At 57.7% G+C, this 20,144-nt stretch overlaps 4 protein-coding genes across 4 annotated transcripts; 2 read left to right on the top strand and 2 right to left on the bottom strand.

Annotated features, from left to right (window-relative positions):
• Positions 1 to 1,110: 1,110 nt before the first annotated feature.
• On the bottom strand, positions 1,111 to 2,328 carry CcaverHIS019_0507660 (uncharacterized protein; the record flags this gene model as incomplete). Its single annotated transcript, XM_060601961.1, has 1 exon — positions 1,111 to 2,328. The coding sequence occupies one exon, from the start codon at positions 2,326 to 2,328 to the stop codon at positions 1,111 to 1,113; it is 1,218 nt and encodes a 405-aa protein (XP_060458403.1).
• A 5,192-nt stretch (positions 2,329 to 7,520) lies between these two features.
• SNX4 (uncharacterized protein) lies at positions 7,521 to 10,714 on the bottom strand (the record flags this gene model as incomplete). The annotated part of the gene is made up of 9 exons (XM_060601962.1): positions 7,521 to 7,559; positions 7,665 to 7,838; positions 9,072 to 9,371; positions 9,406 to 9,536; positions 9,580 to 9,790; positions 9,836 to 9,923; positions 9,971 to 10,025; positions 10,226 to 10,361; positions 10,406 to 10,714. 9 exons carry the CDS (start codon positions 10,712 to 10,714, stop codon positions 7,521 to 7,523), a joined length of 1,443 nt encoding a protein of 480 aa, XP_060458404.1.
• Positions 10,715 to 12,885: 2,171 nt separating this feature from the next.
• CcaverHIS019_0507680 (uncharacterized protein) lies at positions 12,886 to 13,979 on the top strand (the record flags this gene model as incomplete). Its single annotated transcript, XM_060601963.1, has 3 exons — positions 12,886 to 13,506; positions 13,538 to 13,852; positions 13,887 to 13,979. 3 exons carry the CDS (start codon positions 12,886 to 12,888, stop codon positions 13,977 to 13,979), a joined length of 1,029 nt encoding a protein of 342 aa, XP_060458405.1.
• Positions 13,980 to 16,067: 2,088 nt separating this feature from the next.
• Positions 16,068 to 20,008, top strand: MSH3 (uncharacterized protein; the record flags this gene model as incomplete). Its single annotated transcript, XM_060601964.1, has 14 exons — positions 16,068 to 16,093; positions 16,130 to 16,755; positions 16,793 to 16,859; positions 16,895 to 16,960; positions 16,994 to 17,304; positions 17,340 to 17,675; positions 17,715 to 17,769; positions 17,987 to 18,039; positions 18,071 to 18,080; positions 18,114 to 18,558; positions 18,594 to 19,243; positions 19,295 to 19,411; positions 19,448 to 19,580; positions 19,619 to 20,008. 14 exons carry the CDS (start codon positions 16,068 to 16,070, stop codon positions 20,006 to 20,008), a joined length of 3,285 nt encoding a protein of 1,094 aa, XP_060458406.1.
• Between the last annotated feature and the right edge of the window lie 136 nt (positions 20,009 to 20,144).

Genomic DNA, 20,144 nt, shown 5'->3' on the forward strand with positions numbered 1-20,144 from the left:
GGCGTACGTCAACAATTTCTAGTGCCAAGTTATCCGACTGTCGGGAACATTTGCCAACGATTCCGAGTTTCAGTTTCAGGTTGGACGTAGAACAGGTCGGCTGATCCGCTGGCTTCGTAAATACAGAAAAGAAGGGGAAGGGGAGAGGAACGGTGCACAAGTCTTACGTGGCTGGGCAGGTCCGAGGGAGAAAGGAGAGTGGGAAGAGTGGGGAGTATGTAGCGGGGATATCTGATAAGTGGGGCTTGTATGTGACTCTGAAGACAACGCAGAAGAAAGGAAAAAAAGGAAAGGCACTGGAACTGGGGCTGGAACTGGTGCCAACCACGCGTGGTGGTAGTGGCAGGTGATCATGTATGGAGTGGGGGTGGGAAGTTCGGAAGAGATGAGAGGATATGTTTGGGATGCATTCCGCAAAGATGATTGGCAGCTTTGCAGCTTTGAAGCTGGCAGCGCCAACCACGTCGAGATGATCGGAGTGCGAGTTGGAAAAGGAAGCCACCGAATGCGAAAGCGAAGAGAAGAACAAAAGCTGTCAGGTGCGCCGCACTTGGTTCGCACCTATCTCGGAGGCGGATTTTGCATTGTTGACACCGTGGGATTTGAGGAGAGCTAGTGCGGAGAAATTGGACAATGATACTTGTTGCATTCCGCTGCTCCCCGGATCGTCCACCTGGTGGGCTTACAGGGCGCACGGGCCAGGGGCAGATTGCAGCGAACAACGGCTGAGAGTGCGCACGGATGCCACGATCTCATGTGACATTTGCACAAAGCCCGATGATACGTGAGCCAGCTGCGCCGGTCAGTTCCTCGCTCCGAAAGGCACAGAGTGCTCGGGTCTCTTGACCAGGACTCTCTCGCCACTTGTGCTTGCCTAGGGTTTGGCTCGCTCATATACGGTGACGATGCATGCAGTGATGTGATGGCTATGTGAACAATGATACGGATGATGAGGACATGGAATGATGCGACAGTGTTGAGACATGCAATGTGAGACGGGTTCTGGAGACTGGGATGTGTGCACTGGCAACGAGGCGCTGGCTTTCGAGCTCGATCGCGAGTGAACGCGCGAGATTACACAATGGTCGCGACTTGAGGCCGCGGTTACAGCTATGCCGCAATGCCCTGGGTGCGGCCACGAATCGCGGTCGCGTAGCCGATGTCGGGGTGTGGGCGTGAGCGCGACCGACCGGGACGCTCCGCTTCGTCGCTCAGCTTGCGGCCACGCGAGCGGCTGTCGCGAGTGGGCGCCACCTCACGCTCCTCGTGGTACATGCCGAGCTGGGGAACAAGCTCCGGGTTGACCTCGACGCGCTCGACGCGCTCACGGCTGCGGCCGCGCCGGTCATCGGTTGGCGCATGCTCACGGCGTGTGTTGGAGGAAGGCGCGGCAGAGCGGCTGCGGACACCGCGGAGGGGCGCAACAGGAGGAAGCGCCATACGCTCCGCTGGAACGCCCGCGGAGTCGACCACAGGACGGGGGTGGAGGCTGCCGCCGGCCTTGGCGTTTTGATAGCCGGGGCCGCGAGCCGTGCGAGGGGACGGAGGGTGGTGCGGGTCCGAGCGCGAGCGCGAGAGGAGAAGAGACGAGCCAAGGACGTGCGAGATTGAGCGTTCCTCGGGGAGAGGAGGGCAGGTGAGGTTGGGAGTGCGGTGAATGGGGTCCGAGACAAGGCGAAGGACGTTGACGTCGGCATCCGGGAAACCGTTGGGCCCCAGGTTGAGGCAGGCAACATTGAGCTCGTCGCCAGGGAGGCTACGATTACGGTGGCTCAGGGGACGACCACAGCCGCATCGTGGGCCTAGAGCTAGAGGCGAAGTCACGGAATTTGTCACGCTCGACTTGCGGCCAAAGCGCAGTGTGTCGACCGAACCAGTGGGGGTGGTTGCACCATTAGGGTGGCCATTTGCTGATCCGTTACTGGCAACACGATTTTGGAGGCTCGTGGGAATCTTCATGGGCACGCTGCCGACAAAACCCATTGGGTACGCCGGTGGGGGAAGGTTGAACACCTCCTTTTGCGGCGAATCGCCGGCGGACGGGTTGGTGTGGGGGCTCTGGATGGGCGAATCCGAGACCGACGACGATGAGGTCGACGCACCACGGCGACGACCGAGGATCGGCGAGGGAGTGATGGTGTAGGTTGGACGGACTGCTGGCGAAAGTGACGCCGGTAGCTGCGCCGTTAGGCGGACGGGCGCCAGGTCGTTGGACTTTGTGTGGGGTGAAACCGAACCCTTGTCCTGCTGCCTGCACTCTCGAGAGCAGTAGAGGCCCTTGGAGGAAGCCTGGCAGATGAAGCAGCGCTCAAAGTCCTCCTCGAACATTGTGGCGTGGCAAGTGAAGTGGGTGGTGGGGTTGGCTGCGAGGGTGAGCAAGAAATACGACGGAGGCCAAGGTGGAGGCCTGAACGTAGGTCACGTACAGTGAACCCAGCGCCAGGTGACGCGATATTGATTCGATTAGCCGCCACGAGCAACAGTTCAACAGGGAGTGTGTGCGCAATGACTGATGTCGATCGCGTTGGGACGATGTGCGATGCTGTGATGCACAATGTTGGTAAATGAGTTGATGGTGTGTGTGTGGTTGGTTGGGAGGAGTTGGTGGGGGAGGGGGTTGATGCGATGTAAGAGGCGACGCGGTGTGGTGGGGTTGGCGGGTGACTAGGTACAGTTGGGTGGGGGTTTTGTAGGTGGGGATGGTTGGGTGGACGACTACAAGTTGTTCCTAGAAGTAGTCCGAGTTTGAGGTAGGTGGCTGTTGGATATTTTGGTGGGAAGTTACGCTAGGGCTTGGCTACGGGGGTTGGGAGCAGAGGAAAGGGTTCTTGACGCAAAAGGCTTGAGTCGATTTGGTCGGGTTGCGTGGTTTTGACGCTTGTACCTTCAAAGGTTGGTCAGGTTGAGCTAGTCGGCCGAGAGCGAATATTCAGGAAAATCCTGCTTGGCGGTTGATAAAATTCAAGTGACGACAGAGCTGAAGCGGCTGCGTGCTAAAAGCGAGTCAGCCAAAAGTAGTCCCTTGTTTACGAGTGCGAATGGATGCGAAATGGAGAGCGAGTAAAAAAAAATGTGTACGTGTCGGAGCGTGGGAGCGAGGGCGAGGGAGTCTATGTGTGATCTGTGATGTGTGATAACGGAGGAAAAGGAGGAAAAAGAGGACGCGAGCGAACCTCGGCGAGGACCGTGACGGTAATGGGTATTGAGTGTGTGGGTGGTGGTCACACACCCCAGGGAAGAGGTTTTTTTTATCAAGGAGATTGGATATCGTGCTTTGGGTATGAGGCATATGGCCTCCAATGCAGCAGTGCTAGGCATCCATGGGGGTCTCTGGATCCATGAATCCATTAATCGAGCACGACTGAGACCGTGCGTAGGGCGCGCGTGCGTACTGGATGAGGGATAAACCAATGTCTTTCCCAGCACGCAGATCCCGTGCTTTGCAAAAAACGTGCGAACGTGTCACGCCAGCCCCAAGTTCGATTGGATTTGAGGACCGTGGGTGGAGGGGTCGAATGCGGCAAAACTCACCAAAATAGTGTACCAGTTGAGATTACTGGATGGCGAAAGGCGAGTGGGCAACGTTGAGCAACGTTGATGAATAGATAGATAAATAGATAGATAGATAGATAGATAGATAGACAGAGATAGATATGGTCGAGTCGTGGGACAACGAGTTTGGCGCGATGAGTCACGGCGATGAGGTGCTGGGTTCGGTCTCGGGGTCTTGTGTATGTCTTGGGGCGTGATGGCAGCCGAGTCGTGTTTGTGTTGTTGGAAAGCTTTTGCAGCTGCGGGGGGGGGGGGGGGGGGGGGGGGCGGGCTGGTCTGCATGAGATTTGACCATCGGGCACCAAGACTCAAGTGCATGTACGGTGACTTGTGGCCCACGGCGAACAACAGCTTGTGTAGGGGACAGGCACAAGGCAACAAGCCAGGGCTGAAGGAGGGGGGGAGAAGGCCTAGGAAGGAGGCATAGGATGACAAGGCGATGCCGATCTTTAGTCGTAGCACGCCAGCTTACAGCCTGAACCATGACCGCCTGAACGAACCTGGCGTGTTAGTACCCGGCTTTTCCACCCGCTTCCGACTGGGTCAAACTTTAACCTGCCTATGTCACCCAGTCAATCAGAATATCCAGTATTGTGGGGGCAAGTTGGATGAGACACAGACATTGTCAACTATTAGACAGGGTCAGGCACAGAGTATAACAGGGACTACAGGTTACATATGAAGCGGTTGCTCTCTTGCTCTCCCAGGGGGCCGAGCTGTTTACCTCGGTAGGACCTGATATGTCAGGGTTAAACCAAAGGAAAGAATAACGGACAGTTCCAGTATTCAACTCCCTTTTCTTCCCTTATTACCCTCGTGTCCCTCTTGTCCCTGGCCTCCCCTTCTAATCCCCTCCCGCCCCCAGAAATCCCTCTGCCATCACTCAGCATTGTAACCACGAGTTCGCTGAATCACTCTCCCATCACTCACCCCTTGTTCCGTCATGCCATCCCTCGGTCAGCGTCACCCTCCACCAACAACGTGCTGACACATGATGCATGCCGCAACTCCTCCTCTCCAGGAACAACCTTTACGACTCGATCTCTCTGACATGCCCGAACCCACCCCTTGTCGCAACCCCCCCTTCCCCACTGACGCCCTTGCCTGACTGCATTTCCGCCCATCACTACGTCGCTAATCGCCGAGGCGACCCCATCAATCGAATCAACCTCGGAGATCGGAGTCTGGGCGTGACTGGCTCGTTGCCGTGTTGCAGAGAATACGGCGTTCTGCAGGTCGTAGACCGCAACCGAATCCTGCCTGATCGGCCCCGAATCCCTACAACTCGTCTCCAACTGCAAACTGCTGTCATGACGTGCATTTTTGGGGAAGCTACCGCCGAGTGGGGAGTGGGGCATGCGGCATGCGGCATGCCAGCCGCACAAAGGCGATCTCGTGACTCATGGAGTAATATGTGAGAGCCTGGTTGTTTCCCACTTGCAACCGATGACGGCGGGTTATGTATGGGTGGCGGCCCTACGCCAACCCCGTTGCGGGCGCAATCCGCAACTCTCTCACATCCTCAGTTTCGGCGTCTGGCGGCCTCCATTCCGCAGGAACACCCATTTACAACGCACGTACATCTTCCGTCATGCAGACGTACACTCCCTAACATCATCACATGACGCCGGAATGTTCGGTCTGTTGGCCCCATCGGTCCCTCGGTCCCACGGTCCCACCACAGTAAATCCGAGGCCGCCGCGGCAGGGGGGCGGGTGCCATGGACGCCGCCCGGTTCCGCCGCCATTTACCGGTTCCCGCCGGTATCGGTATCGAAATGCTTCCAGTTCCTACTAGTTCCTACCAGTTCCGATTCCGCACCTTTATCACGTCATCACGTGCAATTTACTTCAAGGATAACCAGCGGAGCACGGGCGGAAGCAACTGCGCTTCTTGCGTCATGCAATCACCAACACAAGACCTACACATTGTACTATGGACTGGTCCTGATAAAGCCAGGAAACTGCAAACTTGCAAGCGTGGAAGAACCACATGCGTGTGCGTCGAAAACCTGTTTCTCGGTCGCGCGTGGGAGCTCGAGTTCCGGGTCCGCAAATCGAGAAGCGGGTCCGAAATCCCTCGTGTAAATGCCTCGTGCCTTTGATCCCGACAAGGCCGCCGAATGGGGGATGGACGCGTGTCGCATGTCGATACGTCGGGTAGCGTCAATGGTCATTTTGTCGTTAGAGGGGGCGTGATGGCGCAACATGGCGCATTCCGTTGAAATTTGCTCAATCAATTGTCGGGACTGGGCCAAGTTATGTTATGTCAAGCGACCCAAGGTACATTCTCCATCTAGGGGAGCGTGGGTGTGGTAGAGCTGCTCGCTTGAACAAGCAAAGCGCCAAGGTGCGCCCGACAAATCTTCGCCCGACGTCTGACGGCCGAAGCCCGACGGATGGGTCAACGGGTCCAGTTCCTAGGAGTAGGAGCAAGCAGCCATTGTCGATTTCCGTCCTCGCCCCACCACTGTGAACGGTCCAGCACGCAAACAGCTTTGTGGGAATCAGGAGACTTCATCCTCCAACCCTCACCGACCATTGTCCACCTACCACTCACAGTCTTGGCCTGGCGACACCTGTCACCGGTGACCATTGTCCTGCACAGTAACATACAGTAGCTATTGTGTTGGCCATGTCCGTGCGCGCGGACAATGAATACATGTTCTTTCACCTGTCAGTCACCATGGATTCCAGCGACATGCCCTGTCCAAATGTCCATGTCCAACGTGATCAACTAGCCGTTATCAAATTTCAATAGGGCTAGTAGATTTGCAGCGCATCATACTTGCGTGCACCGCCAGAGTTGCGAGGAGGTCTATGATGTGAGGGAAGGCCCACATGGCACTCACAGTGGTCTTCACAGAGGCTCGGACTTGGTTCTACTTGTTTCAGTTTTAGCAACCATTCATCCTTGCTATGGCCGTGCAGGGTCCCGTATCCATCTTCCCAGCTTCCCAGCTTCCCAGTTCCCAGCCTCCGAGTTCCCAGCAAGTCTGATAAACGTGACGAGAAATGCCGAGACTCGGTCATCTCGTCGTCTAGATGGCTAGTCATCGCTACCAGGTGGGATATACATTCGTCGACTAGACCGAGCCAGGCCCGCCGTCTTGTCCGGCCGTCTTGTCCGATGGCCGCCTACTCGCCAAAGTGCCAGATTTCGTCGTGAGCACCCAACATCACGCATCGCTGTGAAGTGGACTTGTTGAGATGAACGTGTGCATAGAATTGTGCCGCTTTCCACCTCCAACCTCCAGCGTTCAAGGATTGTCTTCAAACATCACGTTCGCTCTGAAAGCGCGCCAACACCCCGGCCAACAATGTCACTCTGCCAACACTTGCGCCTTGTGGTCACCGTTACAGCCAAGTCGTCTGAATATACAGAGTTTGATGTTTTATCCCGGTGACCTGGTCGCAAGTCACCCCCTGTCACCTGCTCAACCTCACCCTGGCTCTGTCACAGTCTTCTCCTGGAAGTGTAGGCACAAGCACCTCCGAAGATCCTAAAGCAGGCGCGTTTCATCGCACCAGATGGCACCAGGAGATGATCGCCGTCACAACCCCTGCCAAGGATGTGAATCCTGGCCAAGCCCCGATCGCTTGCCGAACTCCGCACCACCCTCCCTTAACGCCCCAAACCTACAAGTCCTCGCCGAGTACGGAGCTCCCGGCTTGACTCCGGCGTGGCTTCTTTTTCATTTGCTCCGAGGATTCGACGCGCTCATGTCGCCTACGCCCCAGCCCGAGCCCCAGCCCGTCCCCTGGCTCCGACCCGCCTGGCCAGAGTCGGTGGCGCCCGGTCGCGAGAGCGCCCAATGCCCAGGCCCCATATGCTCACCATCGCAGCTACAACATGCATACCACTGGTGCGGAGCGCTACCGCCAGCAGGTAACTCCGATCTTTGGCCGACTCTACTTCAATTGTGGCGCGTCGCGATGGCAGTGGCGCATCTCGGCGGCCCTCGCCGACTACACATCCACCCGGATACGCTGGAGGAGAGGGATGATCTTGAGTCAGCATATCCTCGCGGCCGGGAAGAGTGCTGAGCGCAACCGGGTTCACCGGGCGGCCTCGCCTACAGGCCTCGGCCCGGTAGCGTGCACACGACTCACCCTGTCCCACTCATCCATCGCACGCTGGAGCATCTCGACCTGTCCGTCGGCGTAGCGGCCAAGCATCTCCTTCATCTCCTGCTGTTTGGACAACTCGAACACAGTGTGTTCCTTGATGACCTCGTCCGAGAACGCGGTAGACGTCTCGTGAGCGGCTGTCACCGCCTCCTGGAGCTGGGCGTTAGCGCTCCAGCTTGGGGCTGTAGGAGGTTTCGGGGAGAGCAGGCCGCGACACGCCGCTGATGCCTTGGCATATCGGCAACACGACATCTCATAAGATGGTTGGTGGAATGTCATACCAATTCCCCCGATGGAGGCCTCGATTGCGGAGGTGAGCGCCACAGCGCTCAACAACAAGTAGGGCCTGGCCGCGTGACGCGAGCTCGAGGACTCCTTAGGAGATGGTGTGCAAGACAGACGATCGTGGTAGGTCAGATCGTCGTGCGCTTCATTGGGCAATTGTCTCGTGACATCCGGTTGAGGAATGGGATGTCACAGCAGGAATGCAGATCACTCGGACTGCGCGCCTAGCAGGATTGCGGTTCGTCTCAGGTCGACAATTCCACCGAATCATGGGACAGCGGGGGGGGGGGGGGGGTTCATGCGCCCGACAAGGTCGTCAAACACAACGGACACGTCTTCGGACAGGTCCACACTTCTCCACACTTCCGTCCCGAAATGACAACTTCGCGGGGTGATCCCGAAGAAATCCACCAACCCGATCAACGACCGAAAGGGGGCGGGCGAGAAGTGGCGCGCAGAGCACATGACAGGCTATGGTAGCTCACGATGGCGCTCGAGTAGGTCCGTGTCATAGCCCAGCCAGCGCAACACCCGATATGCACGATGGTTCGCGTTGTTATTGGGTGCAAGAGTGCGGTTCCGAAGATAACTCCGCACAACGCCCTGGAGGCCCCGGAAAGTCACTCGGCCTTCCGCCACGAGCGATGTAGTTCGTGGAGGTGACTGCCAAACCACACGGCACCCGAACTCGGGCACGAGGACATGCCCAGACACATTCCGCAGACCATAGGTGGCCCGCGGAGATAACCACGACCGGCGGTCAATGTCCGCCCGATACAGAGGCAGGAGCCCAACAAACAGCTCGCCAGGATATGCCAACAACTAGTAGCAACCCTGTTCGTGACACAACCGATCCAACTGCAGGCTCTTAACGACGTGCGATGCCGTCGGACCGTGGGTGACGCAACCTGTGGCGGCTCGACACCGCTCTCACAATTCAACGCCCGACCCAACGCCGCACACCCGACTGTCCACGGCTCAGCCGAGACAGCACCGCGATCACGGTCCGACCCCGCTCCCACGACCCGATGCGGTCCGGGGATCAACAACAGATGACCCTAGTATCTCACCGGGCCCTTGCCACATCGGAGACAACCCACTCACCTCATTGATCTTTCCGTCGAGCTTCCGCATCCGTTCGCGTCGGGTGTGGATGTCGTCCGTTCCCCGCAGCTTGTCTACCTGATCTCGGAGGTAGGTCCCGAGCCCAACTGGGGCACCCGCATAACCCGAGCTCAGAGCCGCGAGCCGGTCTCGCTCCCCCACAACGGCCGACAGGTAAGCCGATAGCTCCTCGAAGTCAGTCTGCTTCTGGTCCCGCAGCTTTATTGTTTGCCGGTGCGCGCCAGCGTATGCTAAGAGAGAGTGTGTCTGGATGAGGAAGGGGTCGACGGACGCCTGGTTCTGTTGGTCAGTCTCATCCATTTCGTCGACTCACCAGGTGCTTGAGATGCGTCGAAAAGTCAAGCATCTTCTCAGCGAAGCGGTTTAGCGGTTCCGTGATGCCCGACTCGAGATATCCTAGGCCCTGGTAGGCCGCCGCCAAGTCCTGGTAGTCACTGACCAGGTCTGGGATGTCAGCACAGGCTCTCCCGCCTCCGGCCAGACCTACCGTCTTCGCGGTTCTTGCTTCGTGCTACGAGCTTCTCGATCTGGCCCATGCCCTCCTCGAACCGCTCCAGCGCATCGTTCATCTCCACGAAGCGCGCATCTGGCTTGCGCACGCGGGTGAACGCGTTCACAATCGAGTCACTCAGCGACTCGAGCATTGACGAGTGTGACTCCGGTGGTGGATGACCAAGATGGGAATGCTTGGCAACATTCTGTCGTCAGTATATCCCTGCAGATTATCACTCTTACACACGCACCCATTGCTGGCTCTGGAGGAAGTCAGCCACCAGTTGGCTACGCTGGAGTGTTGGGTGGTTCGCAATGCGGTCTGCAAACCGCTGCAGGCTGCGAGTGAGCAGAGTCCTCCATGGCGTTCCCCAGCAAAGACGTACTCCATGCGGCGCTTCTCGACAAACTCTGAGGAGAAGCGGTCACCCTTGATGTACTCTGTGTATGTCAGCATTGCGCTGGAGGTCCGGTAAGTCTATATCCTTCGCGACGATGGGGATACTGGGAGAACTCTTCAGCAGCCCCGACTCTGTCATGTACACCTTGTCTCCTGACAAGTTCCCTCTTGGCGCTCCTTCCTCATGAGCGCCTATGAATCACATTCCTACACAACACCGGCCTCGCACTCGCGTACCCACCTAAACGGTGCTTGTCCGGAATGGGCGGAATGACGCAAGCCGGGAAGCTCTTGAGGAGGTGATCGTGGAGAAAGACAAAGTCCTGGAACCGGCGACGCACGGCCGTAGGCGATTCCTTGAACGTCTTGAGGTTTGTCTGTCGTCAGTATACCCTCTCTCAAACGCGTTCGCACGACGTACCCTTGTCTCCACTGCGTACGACACAAACATGTCCTTGCTCCCCTCGTGTTCCTTGACGGGGTCCTTGACTTCGATGGACATCCAGCGTCCTCCCCATTCATAGTCTCCGGGTTCGAATGCAATGCGACGTGTTTCCTCTGGACGCACGGTACTTGTGCTCGCCGCGCCAAAGGTGTGCTCCTCAGTCGAAATGGGACTGATCTTGTCGAAGCCGTCGTCGTCGTCCTCGCCGACGCCAGGCATGTCAGCGAAGCCGGTGCGCGGGGGAGCGTCGTCCCATGAAATGGAGTGGAATCCGTCTTCCTCCATAACTAGCGCTGTGGGTAATGGTACGTTGCAGTAGATGCGAGAAGAGGTGCACTAGGAATGACGAGGCGTTCTAGATGGGAGGAGGCGTGACGATGAAGTCACGTGATATTAGGTAAAAGGTGGCAAGATCAGAGATGGGGGGAGCGTATAGGGAACTACCTCCACCCACGCTGTCAACCGTTTGAAAGCACACTCAGGCACGGGTCAGCAAAGCCGAGTGCGACACCAAAGTCGTCGTCGTCTGGCTTACCAGGGGGTGCGGGGGATGTGGGGGGGGGGAAGAGGATTATTGGATGGACGAGGTGCATGTGGAGGTGAAAAAGAAGCACCGACTTCCAGGGTGAAGAGCAGCCTGGAGCCGGGGCCCACGGGCTGGTGGAAGCGAGATGTAGAGCGAACAAACGAGGTGCGACGTCTGTACATCGCAGATCGCAGAGCTTGCCAGTTTGCCAGGTGTCCCAGGGTGAGGGTTTATGTCTATTTTTTAGCAGTACAGCCGATGGTTCTTTTACGGGAAAGGGTAACTGGCAGCTCATCTGCCATCTCGTTGCCCCCTCAGGCCAACCCACCACTGGACTGCTCTAATCAACACAATCGCACCGCGTCCCACCTGGCTTGCGATCTTCATCGACGTCTTCTATAAGAGATAGCCGAAAGCACCCAGCGCACATCCGAGCAAGGGTGTTAGGGGGGGGGGGGGGGGGGGCGTTAGGGAGTGCGAAGGTATTTAAATATACAGAAAGCACCTTGGGCAAACGGGTCAGAAAGCTGGATTTCCTGACGTCGAACGAGAGGAAGGCCAAGAGGGCAAAGGGTAGGGCAAGACCTTGTGTGCGGGCGTGGAATGGGGAAACAGGCAGGCAGGTGTGCACGTTTGGGGCACGTCTACATGGCAACAGAACCTAGAAGGTCTGGCTGCCTTTGTCATCCTGGCGTACTGGCGTGTTCCGAGGTGTGCTGGAGCCAGGACGCCAGTAGCCCCGAGCCGTGACACAGGAAGAGCAAGGTGTCTGCCAGGTATGCCAGGCGAGAACCGGGTTTGGCTCTGATAGGGGGCAAGCGAGGGCCATCCCGAGGCCTCGGGAGGCAAGCAAAAAGGAAGTTGAGGGAGTTTGAAATCAGGGTTTTGGATGCTCTGTTCTCTTTCGGTCGAGGCTGATATTACCCTGTGTGCAATTATCGACTCGTTCTCAACCCTGGAGCGGAACCCGGCACCGCTCCCTGTCTTTTCCTCTGTTTCCCCATGCTCCCTCTTCCTTGACTGCAATGACGGCAACGGGGTTCGAGTTTAGGGTGAAGGGTGGAAGGGTGGAAGGGTGGAAGAGTGGAACAAGGGTAAGAGTGGTCAAGTAGAGAACAGGGATGGAATTGGGATGAGAGGGTATGCGGATCAGCTGTACCGGCCGATCGGTCCAAAAGGGGGATGATGGTGGGTTGGTGGGCAAGTTGAGATTGAGGAATGAGTTTGGTAGTTCTAGGCTCTCAAGCTCTCAAGGTCTCAAACTCTCAAGCTCTCAAGGTAGAGCTTACCTTGCAGGTGTCAACCAACTTGTACTCTACATCTCTCTACAACTCCACAACTCTACACTACTCTCTGCCATCTTCCGCAACCCTCCCTTCACAGCCTCTCACATTTCTCCGTCCCCTCCTATCTTATTGATATTCATTCATTCATTCATCCCTCCTCATCCACCACACACTTCGTATACCGCTGGCCACACACACACATACACACACACACACACACACACACCCCACAAACACAAACACACACACCACATACACTACACATTACACACCCACACCACACACTACGTCTACGTTACACACCATACACTACGCCGCCAACGCCCTCGTTTTCCACCCAAACATTGCACATCACCTTGCCAGCGATCCAGCGAGCCAGCGACTAGCAGCCTAGAATCCAGTCGTCTCACCCCCACCTCCACTCTGACTCTCCCACATCCATCCAGATAATCTCTCCTCCCACCCACAGTCACTTGAAGTCCCCATCCCTTCCTCGTCTCACGTTCACTCGATATTCCTTGTGCGCTTTACTATCACTGTAACCAGGATCATCATCGCATCGCACTTCAGCTAGCTCCGCTAGCTCACGGCACTCAGCCGCGCGGCCTCGTGCCGTCCCCAACACACCCCGTCATTGCCGCTCAATGGGCAGCATCTCCCAACCCATCTCTCCAGAGTCCCCCAACCGCCTCCCCGCGCTGTCCGGTTCAACACCATCCCACCAGGGTTCTGCGCGTGCTGCCAACCCATCCTGGCCACCTTCTACGTCGCCGTTCGAGCCACGCGACGCTGCTGGAACGCTGCGCCGCACATTTCCTCCTTCCTCGTCCATCGCTCCCAACCTGACTCCCCCCAGGCAGGAGACAACCTCCGGCAACTTTTCTCTACTGCATCCTGAACACGACAAGACGACCAATTCGGGCCACGAGTGGCTGTTTGCGCGAGACTCGCAAGAACTCGGCCCATCCTGCTCCTCTTCCAACTTGCAGTTATCCAGGATGCAGACTACCCGCGACTCGCAGCACCAGTTGTACAACATGCTTCCCAACGCGGTGGCTGGTCCTTCATCGTCCGGGCCCCCATTTCAGGCCCCGCCGCCTGAACCATACGGAGGCGGCAACATAGACTTCCAGTGGATGGCAAACCCCAACGTCTACCCACCGCCATTGTTCCCCGGATACAACACCAACCCAATGAGTGGTGACCCCAACAGCCGCGCGGACAGTGAGACAATGGCCCAGGTCGGCGCTGCCGACTACACCAACGTGCGCTCCTTCTCGACTCTGCTGACCTTAGGCCCTCAACATTTTCCGTCATTTGCAAGCGGCTCTCCCTCACATCCGCCCTGCAAGCGCACTTGGACCACCTGCGACGGGCCAAAACTTCAGCTCACTATTGGACATTGCGCACACGGCTTCGGACATGCTCGAGGGCAAGACGCCGAAACCCGCACCAGTGCGCCAGCGCACACATCCACGCGAGCCCTTGGAACCGCGGTTCCAGGGTGGCAAACGTGCGCGCGTCGACACTTACTGCCGCGGATGCGGCGCGACTGAGACACCAGAGTGGCGGCGTGGGCCTCTAGGTCCGCGCACTCTGTGTAACGCCTGCGTGAGATGGTGCCGTCGGATTATGCTGACAGTAGGGTCTCGTGCACATGAAGATGCAGCGCAAGAAGAAGAAGAAAGCGGAAGAAAGGGCCGTGCAAGAGAACGCTGGGCAACCTCCGCCCCTATAGAGGCTTTCGTGAGCCAGGACCGCATTCGGCATACAGGCCGCTGTCGGGCCCGGCCCGCGTGCGCACACGCGCGGCGCAGAGCTGAGCCTCGACTTATACGATACAGCATAGGGTATTCGCCAGAGATCCAGAGGGCCTAGCCCGTGCCATGGATAGCGATGTGTTCAAAGAGAAGGCGGGGGAGCAGTGCGGGCGGGCCATGTAGGACCGCTTCGCGGACGCGTGTCAGATCTAACATGGCTGAGAATGTCCCATGTCGTGCCCGAGCTCGGCCTGTGATCCTCACGGGTCACGCGTTGTATATGGTATTCTAATCTGATATACGAGAGGCTTCCGGTATAAGGCCAGATCCGAGACGCGTGCTCGTCGATCATCGATCCGTAGCCCCCGTGCAATACCGATTTCATCTCGGGCCGATGGTTCCTGCCGCTCAGCGTGCGGGGTGGGGCAGGGCCAGCGGCGACCCGTATGCCGTCCGAGCGGACAACGAACCGGGAAGCAAAAGCACGGCAGCGAAGCACCAGACTCGCACCTATGCGACGAGTTCTCCTTTGAGTCGATCTCATCGCCCACTACAGCCACGGCCCCTCTGCCGTACATCTCTCTGATCAGTGTCTACTCGGTCGCCACTTAAGATCCGGAGGCGGCTGCTTCTGCGTACGGTGCCTGTGAAAGGCAGACTGATCGTTCCTGTCCCTGCCATAGTGTCCTCAGTACCCCAAAGAACAGTATGTGAACAGCACGTGCACGTGCATGACACATTCCTGCCTGTCAATACGGACATGATGTCATTGACCAAAAGTCTGTGACGAGGCGGGAGAATGCGCAGCCGCAGTTGCAAACCTGAGCGGGGTAGCAGAGCCCGCGCCGTCGAACGGTTTTCTGCAGCCGGTGCTATGGTACCAGCTGTGCAGATGTCGTCGAGTTGATTCTACTTGGCCTCGATTGCTTGGGGGTAGCTGTGCAGCGTCATGCGCCTATGAACAATGTGGAGCATGTGGAGCGGCCACCGAGCTCAACCCACGCGTAACTGACTGCGAGTGGAGCGTCTAGGCTCCACCGAGAATGTCCAACATCTGCACAACAGTGGAGACTGAGTGTCACCGAATGGCGCGGTAAGTGTAGCGGCCAAAGCAGAAGCCAATCCAAAGTAGCGCCTCGCATTACTCTACACTCATTACCACCCCAGGGGCTGCGTCACGCGCTTCCCGTACTAAGCGCAGCCCGCTACTAATACTTCAAAATGATGTACAGGGCGTGGATGATGCCTGTTTGTGGTTAGTGACTGATCAAGACGGAGGTGGTGAGATGGAGAGTATGCAGCATGTTGGATAGTGATGATGATGTAGTGGATGCGGCACTTCGAGCTGGGACTCAAACATTTCGAGGACGGTGGTGCGAAGGAGGATTGTCAGGGGCCCAACTGAATGGGAAGGAAAGGGCGCAAGCGCCAGAAGTGGTGAGCCGACGACTGCAGACTCGGCCTCCCTCTCCCAAACTCATCCAATCCAATAGCAGTCGCAAACTGTACTCACCCGGAATGTAACCCAGACACGTAAGCAGGATGTTGATGAGGAAGTCGGCACCACAGCCGCGCTCGAGGAAGACACCGAGAGGCTGGGGTTAGTGTTGTTCTTGCTGTTAAGTCTTCTCGTCGACATACCGGGAGGATGATCGCTGGGGTCAGCTGTGGCAATGAACACGGGGGAGCTGTACCTACCGCAGATGATCTTGATGATATCAGAGCAAGCTGGGTGTGAGCGGCGTCTCCGAGTGACGGATGGACAACGTACTGGCTGGCATGGTGGATGGAGATAGTGGCAAACAAAGAGGATGAACAGCTAGGAAGCCCGGACAAAGGGTTAAATAGCCGTCAGGAAGACTCCTGCGGTGAGTGAAGACTGTCAGCCAGGTGTGTGACGTCACTACTTCCATCAACAATGACGCGTGATTAACGGAGAGGTAGAAACAAGGAACGCGGTCACGTCAACCGCTGCCTGCCACCCTGCCGGTCACCACCGTCGGTCACCTCCACCTGCGATATTCCTTGGGCCACGCTTCTCACCCATCTTGACGAGCGTCCATAACATGAGCAATAAAGGCGGGCCGACTCAGTGGGTACCCAATCCCTTGATCGCATGCTGACCCAGGTCGTCCCTCCATGCATTCTTCGCGCCTAAGCCGACGCAGTCTGGGCGTACCGCCAACGATGCTGTGGACTTAACTGGCTCTCCGCCGCGGAAGCGAGCGCGCCCCTCGTCGCCTTCCTCCACTTGTGCACCACCAGCAAAGCGCACAGAGTCCTCCAAAAATAGCTCGAGTTATTTCAAGTCGCCGGCACGACCACATTCCAAGGCGCCACCCGCGTCGTTCGAAGATTACCGCCTTTCCCGCACCAGGGAAGGTTGGGAAAGTGGGTCGGCTCGTCCACCCCGAGAGCCTCGTTCCGAAGAGGCACAGGCGCGACATGAGGCCTTCCTTCGTGTTGTAGAGGGACCTGGGTTCAAGCGCCGCCGTTCACTTCTCCTCGACGAGGCGATGGCCGCTGAGGCCCGCCGTGCGGATGGAGGTGATTGCGAGGAGCTGTCCGCAGACGCCACACCAGAAGTTGAGGAGGCTGTCTCTGCGCTCCGCACCAAGTATGCTGCTCCAGCGAAGCGCGGACGGAACAAGAAGGAAGAAGAGATGGGACCGAGTGGGATGACGTACACTCCGCTCGAGAAGCAGTTCATGGAGATCAAGGCCAAGTGGCCAGACGTGCTGCTCATGATGGAGGGTGAGCTAGTTGGACCAGCATGTCAGCTGACATGCAGTCGGATACAAGTACAAATTCCACGGAGAAGACGCAAAGACAGCTGCCCGGGAACTCGGCATCATGGCGTGAGCTGTCGACCGTGTTTTTGAGCTCACACCAGCTTCCCAAACCGCAACTTCTACACCGCGTCTATTCCTGCGCACCGGCTCCACATTCACGTGAAGAAGTGAGATACTCCCTGTACCGCCATTTACGCCAGGCTCATCTCTCTCGGATACAAGGTCGGCGTCGTGTCGCAGATGGAGACGGCTGCGCTGAAGAAGGTCGGCGACAATCGGAACACACCTTTCGTTCGCGAGCTCACAAACTTGTACACAGCGGCGACTTACGTCGAGGAGTCATCCGTGTCGTCGAGCAACCTGAAAGACGGGCCACTACTACCGGGGGCGGCCCCACCACCGACAAACGCGCTGGTCGCACTTGTCGAGGCAGACACAGGCGACCGCGCGCGCATAGCGCTTGTAAGCGTCGTCCCGAACACAGGCGAAGTCGTGTACGACGAGTTCGATGGTGAGCTGGAGGCCCTTCGAGTATATTAACGACAGACTCGCCTGTGCGCTCCGAGCTGGAGACCCGTCTCACACACCTGCAGCCCGCCGAGCTTATCCTCCCGAAGACCAAGCTTAGTAAGACAACCGAGAAGGTGCTCAAGTACATCACACACTCGTCACCAGGCGAGACGGTGCGTGTCGAGCGCGTCGACGTGCCGGAGTACAGCGAGGCGTTCGACTTCCTCGCCGAGTTCTACAAGAGCAAGGGCCTGGGGAAAGAACAGGAGCCAATACACCTGACGGACGCGGAAGGTTGGGACGTGCTCATGCGCGAGGATGGCGATGGGGAGCAAGTTGAGGACCCCATACGCGTGGCACGCGGTTTCCCTCGTGAGCTTTGTGACACTATTAGGCTCATCACAGACGAAGATGCCGTCTTGGCACTGGTCAACTTCCCGAAGCAGGTTGCCGTCGCCCTGGCAATGTGCGTCCAGTACATGAAGAGTAGGGCAGTGTAGTAACACAGCTGACAGCTGCGTTTGGCCTCCAAAACGCTTTCAGGAATTGCTTGTCGTTCACCAAGGTCGGTAGACCTCTGGCCACGCTGATGATAGTTCATCAACCGAGCCCACATGCTCTTGTCAAGCAACACCCTTGTTAATCTGTGAGTCTAAGTCTTAATGCAACCAGCTCACCCTCAGTGAGATCTACCGGAATCAGACGGATGGAGGAGCCTTAGGTAGTCTCCTGTGGCGTGAGTTCCTTGCTGACATCGCTCACCCCAGTTCTTGACCAGTGCGTGGTTCGGCTCTGCTTTACTAACAACAGCACCAAGACCCGTATGGGCCGCCGCCTCATGCGAGAATGGATCGGCCGACCATTGCTCGACGTCCACGCCCTACGCACCCGCATTGATGCGGTCGAGGAGGTCATGACAAACAACACTTACCACATGGAGAAGCTGCGCAGCTTGCTGGTCAATATGCCAGACCTCGTGCGCGGTCTTACACGCGTGCAGTATGGCAAGGTAACCCCTAGCGAGCTCGCGACGATTCTCACTGGTCTGCAGCGTATCGCCAGCGAGTTCAGATTGAACGAAGGCAAGGTGTTCAAGTCAGAACTGTTGAACAGCATCCTCGCCAGCTTACCAACGATTCTGGAACCCACGAAGGAGCTTCTCGGGATGATCGACATGAAAGCGGCGAAGGCGAATAACGAGGGAGATTTGTGGGTCGATGTTGACAAGTATCCCGACGTTCAAGAGGCCAAGGATGTGAGTCCACGGCTGGGCAGCCCGGCTGACATGAGTGCATCGCGTTGTCTGAGAGTGAGCTCGATTTTCATCTCAAGGACGTCCGCAAGACTGTGCGGCGTCCAGCCCTCAACTACATCACGGTCAGTGGGATCGAATACCTTGTGGAGGTTCCTGTACGCGACGCAAAAAGCGTGCCCGCGAAGTGGGTCAAGATCAGCGCGACGAAGAGCGTCGTCCGTTTCCACACGCCCGAGATCATGCGCCTGATGAAGGATCGTGAGCAGCATAAGGAACTACTCGCCAACGCCGCGAAGGGCGCCTTTCAGGATTTCCAAGCACAGGTGGCGGAGCGACATGACTTGCTTGTCGTCGCCAGGCAAGTCGCCGTCGTCGATTGCCTGCTCTCCCTCGCCAAGGTTGCGCTCGCGGGCGGGTACACAAAGCCCGAATTTGTGGCTGAGCCACGCTTGGACATCGAGGGCGGACGACACCCCATGGTCGAGGCGCTGCGTGAAGACCAGTACGTCCCCTTCGACGTATCATTCAGCGACGCCGATGGGCACGCTAAGGTGATCACCGGTCCGAACATGGCGGGCAAAAGCAGCTGCGTGCGCGCCATTGCCCTCATCGTGTGTATGGCCCAGATCGGCTCGTTTGTACCCGCCTCCAAGGCGGTGCTGGGCTTACACGACGCTGTGCAGACGTGAGTTGCCTGCTCAGTTCCACTGTCTTGACGACTGTGAGCTAACCGCAGACGCATGGGTGCGGCGGACGACCTTGGGCGCGGCAAAAGTACATTCATGGTCGAGCTGAGTGAGACCAGCGACATCCTGCGCACCGTGACGCCTCGCACATTGGTCATCCTTGATGAGTGAGATCGCTTGGTAGACAACAAGACTAACGTCAGGCTTGGTCGCGGCACGAGCACTTACGACGGCGTGGCGATCGCGTACGCCACCCTCGCACACCTGGCGGGTACTGGCGCCAACACACTCTTTGTGACCCACTACCCGATGGTTGCGGAGCAGCTCGCACAGGAGGTGAGCTCGAAAGCTCGGCGGCAGTGAGCTGACATCAGTTTCCCACCGCTGTGAGCAACTGGCACATGGCCTTCTCGCAGCGCACAGCGTCGGACGGATTCGAAGAGATCACTTTCTTGTATCGCCTGGAGCGTGGTTTGGCAGACGCCAGCTTCGGAGTCTGGTGTGCGCGCTTGGCTGGCCTCCCGACGTCCATCCTGCTCCGTGCGCAGGAGCGTGGGGACTCGCTCAAGGCTGACACGCGCGAGCGCGGCATCACAGCCGTCGGGGCTGCCCTGCGTGCACTTCTTGATGTGGCGAAAGATGAGGACGGAGGCCGCAGGGCTGAAGTGGCTGAGGTGGAGCGGGCGGCGCGTCGACTCGACAGCGCGCTCGCGTTCGTACGCGCTGCGCCGCGTGATTCTGGCGCAGGCACTCCTGCATCATGAAACTAGAAGCATACCATTGTACAGACCTAACCACAAGCCCACCTGTATATATCCTTGGTCACATTGCCATCGATGAGGGCGACATAGACATGTCCAGCATGCATGTTTGTAGTACTACATATTGTACAGCGGTCGG

This window comes from Cutaneotrichosporon cavernicola, assembly GCF_030864355.1.
Source record: "Cutaneotrichosporon cavernicola HIS019 DNA, chromosome: 5".
Taxonomy (NCBI): domain Eukaryota; kingdom Fungi; phylum Basidiomycota; class Tremellomycetes; order Trichosporonales; family Trichosporonaceae; genus Cutaneotrichosporon; species Cutaneotrichosporon cavernicola.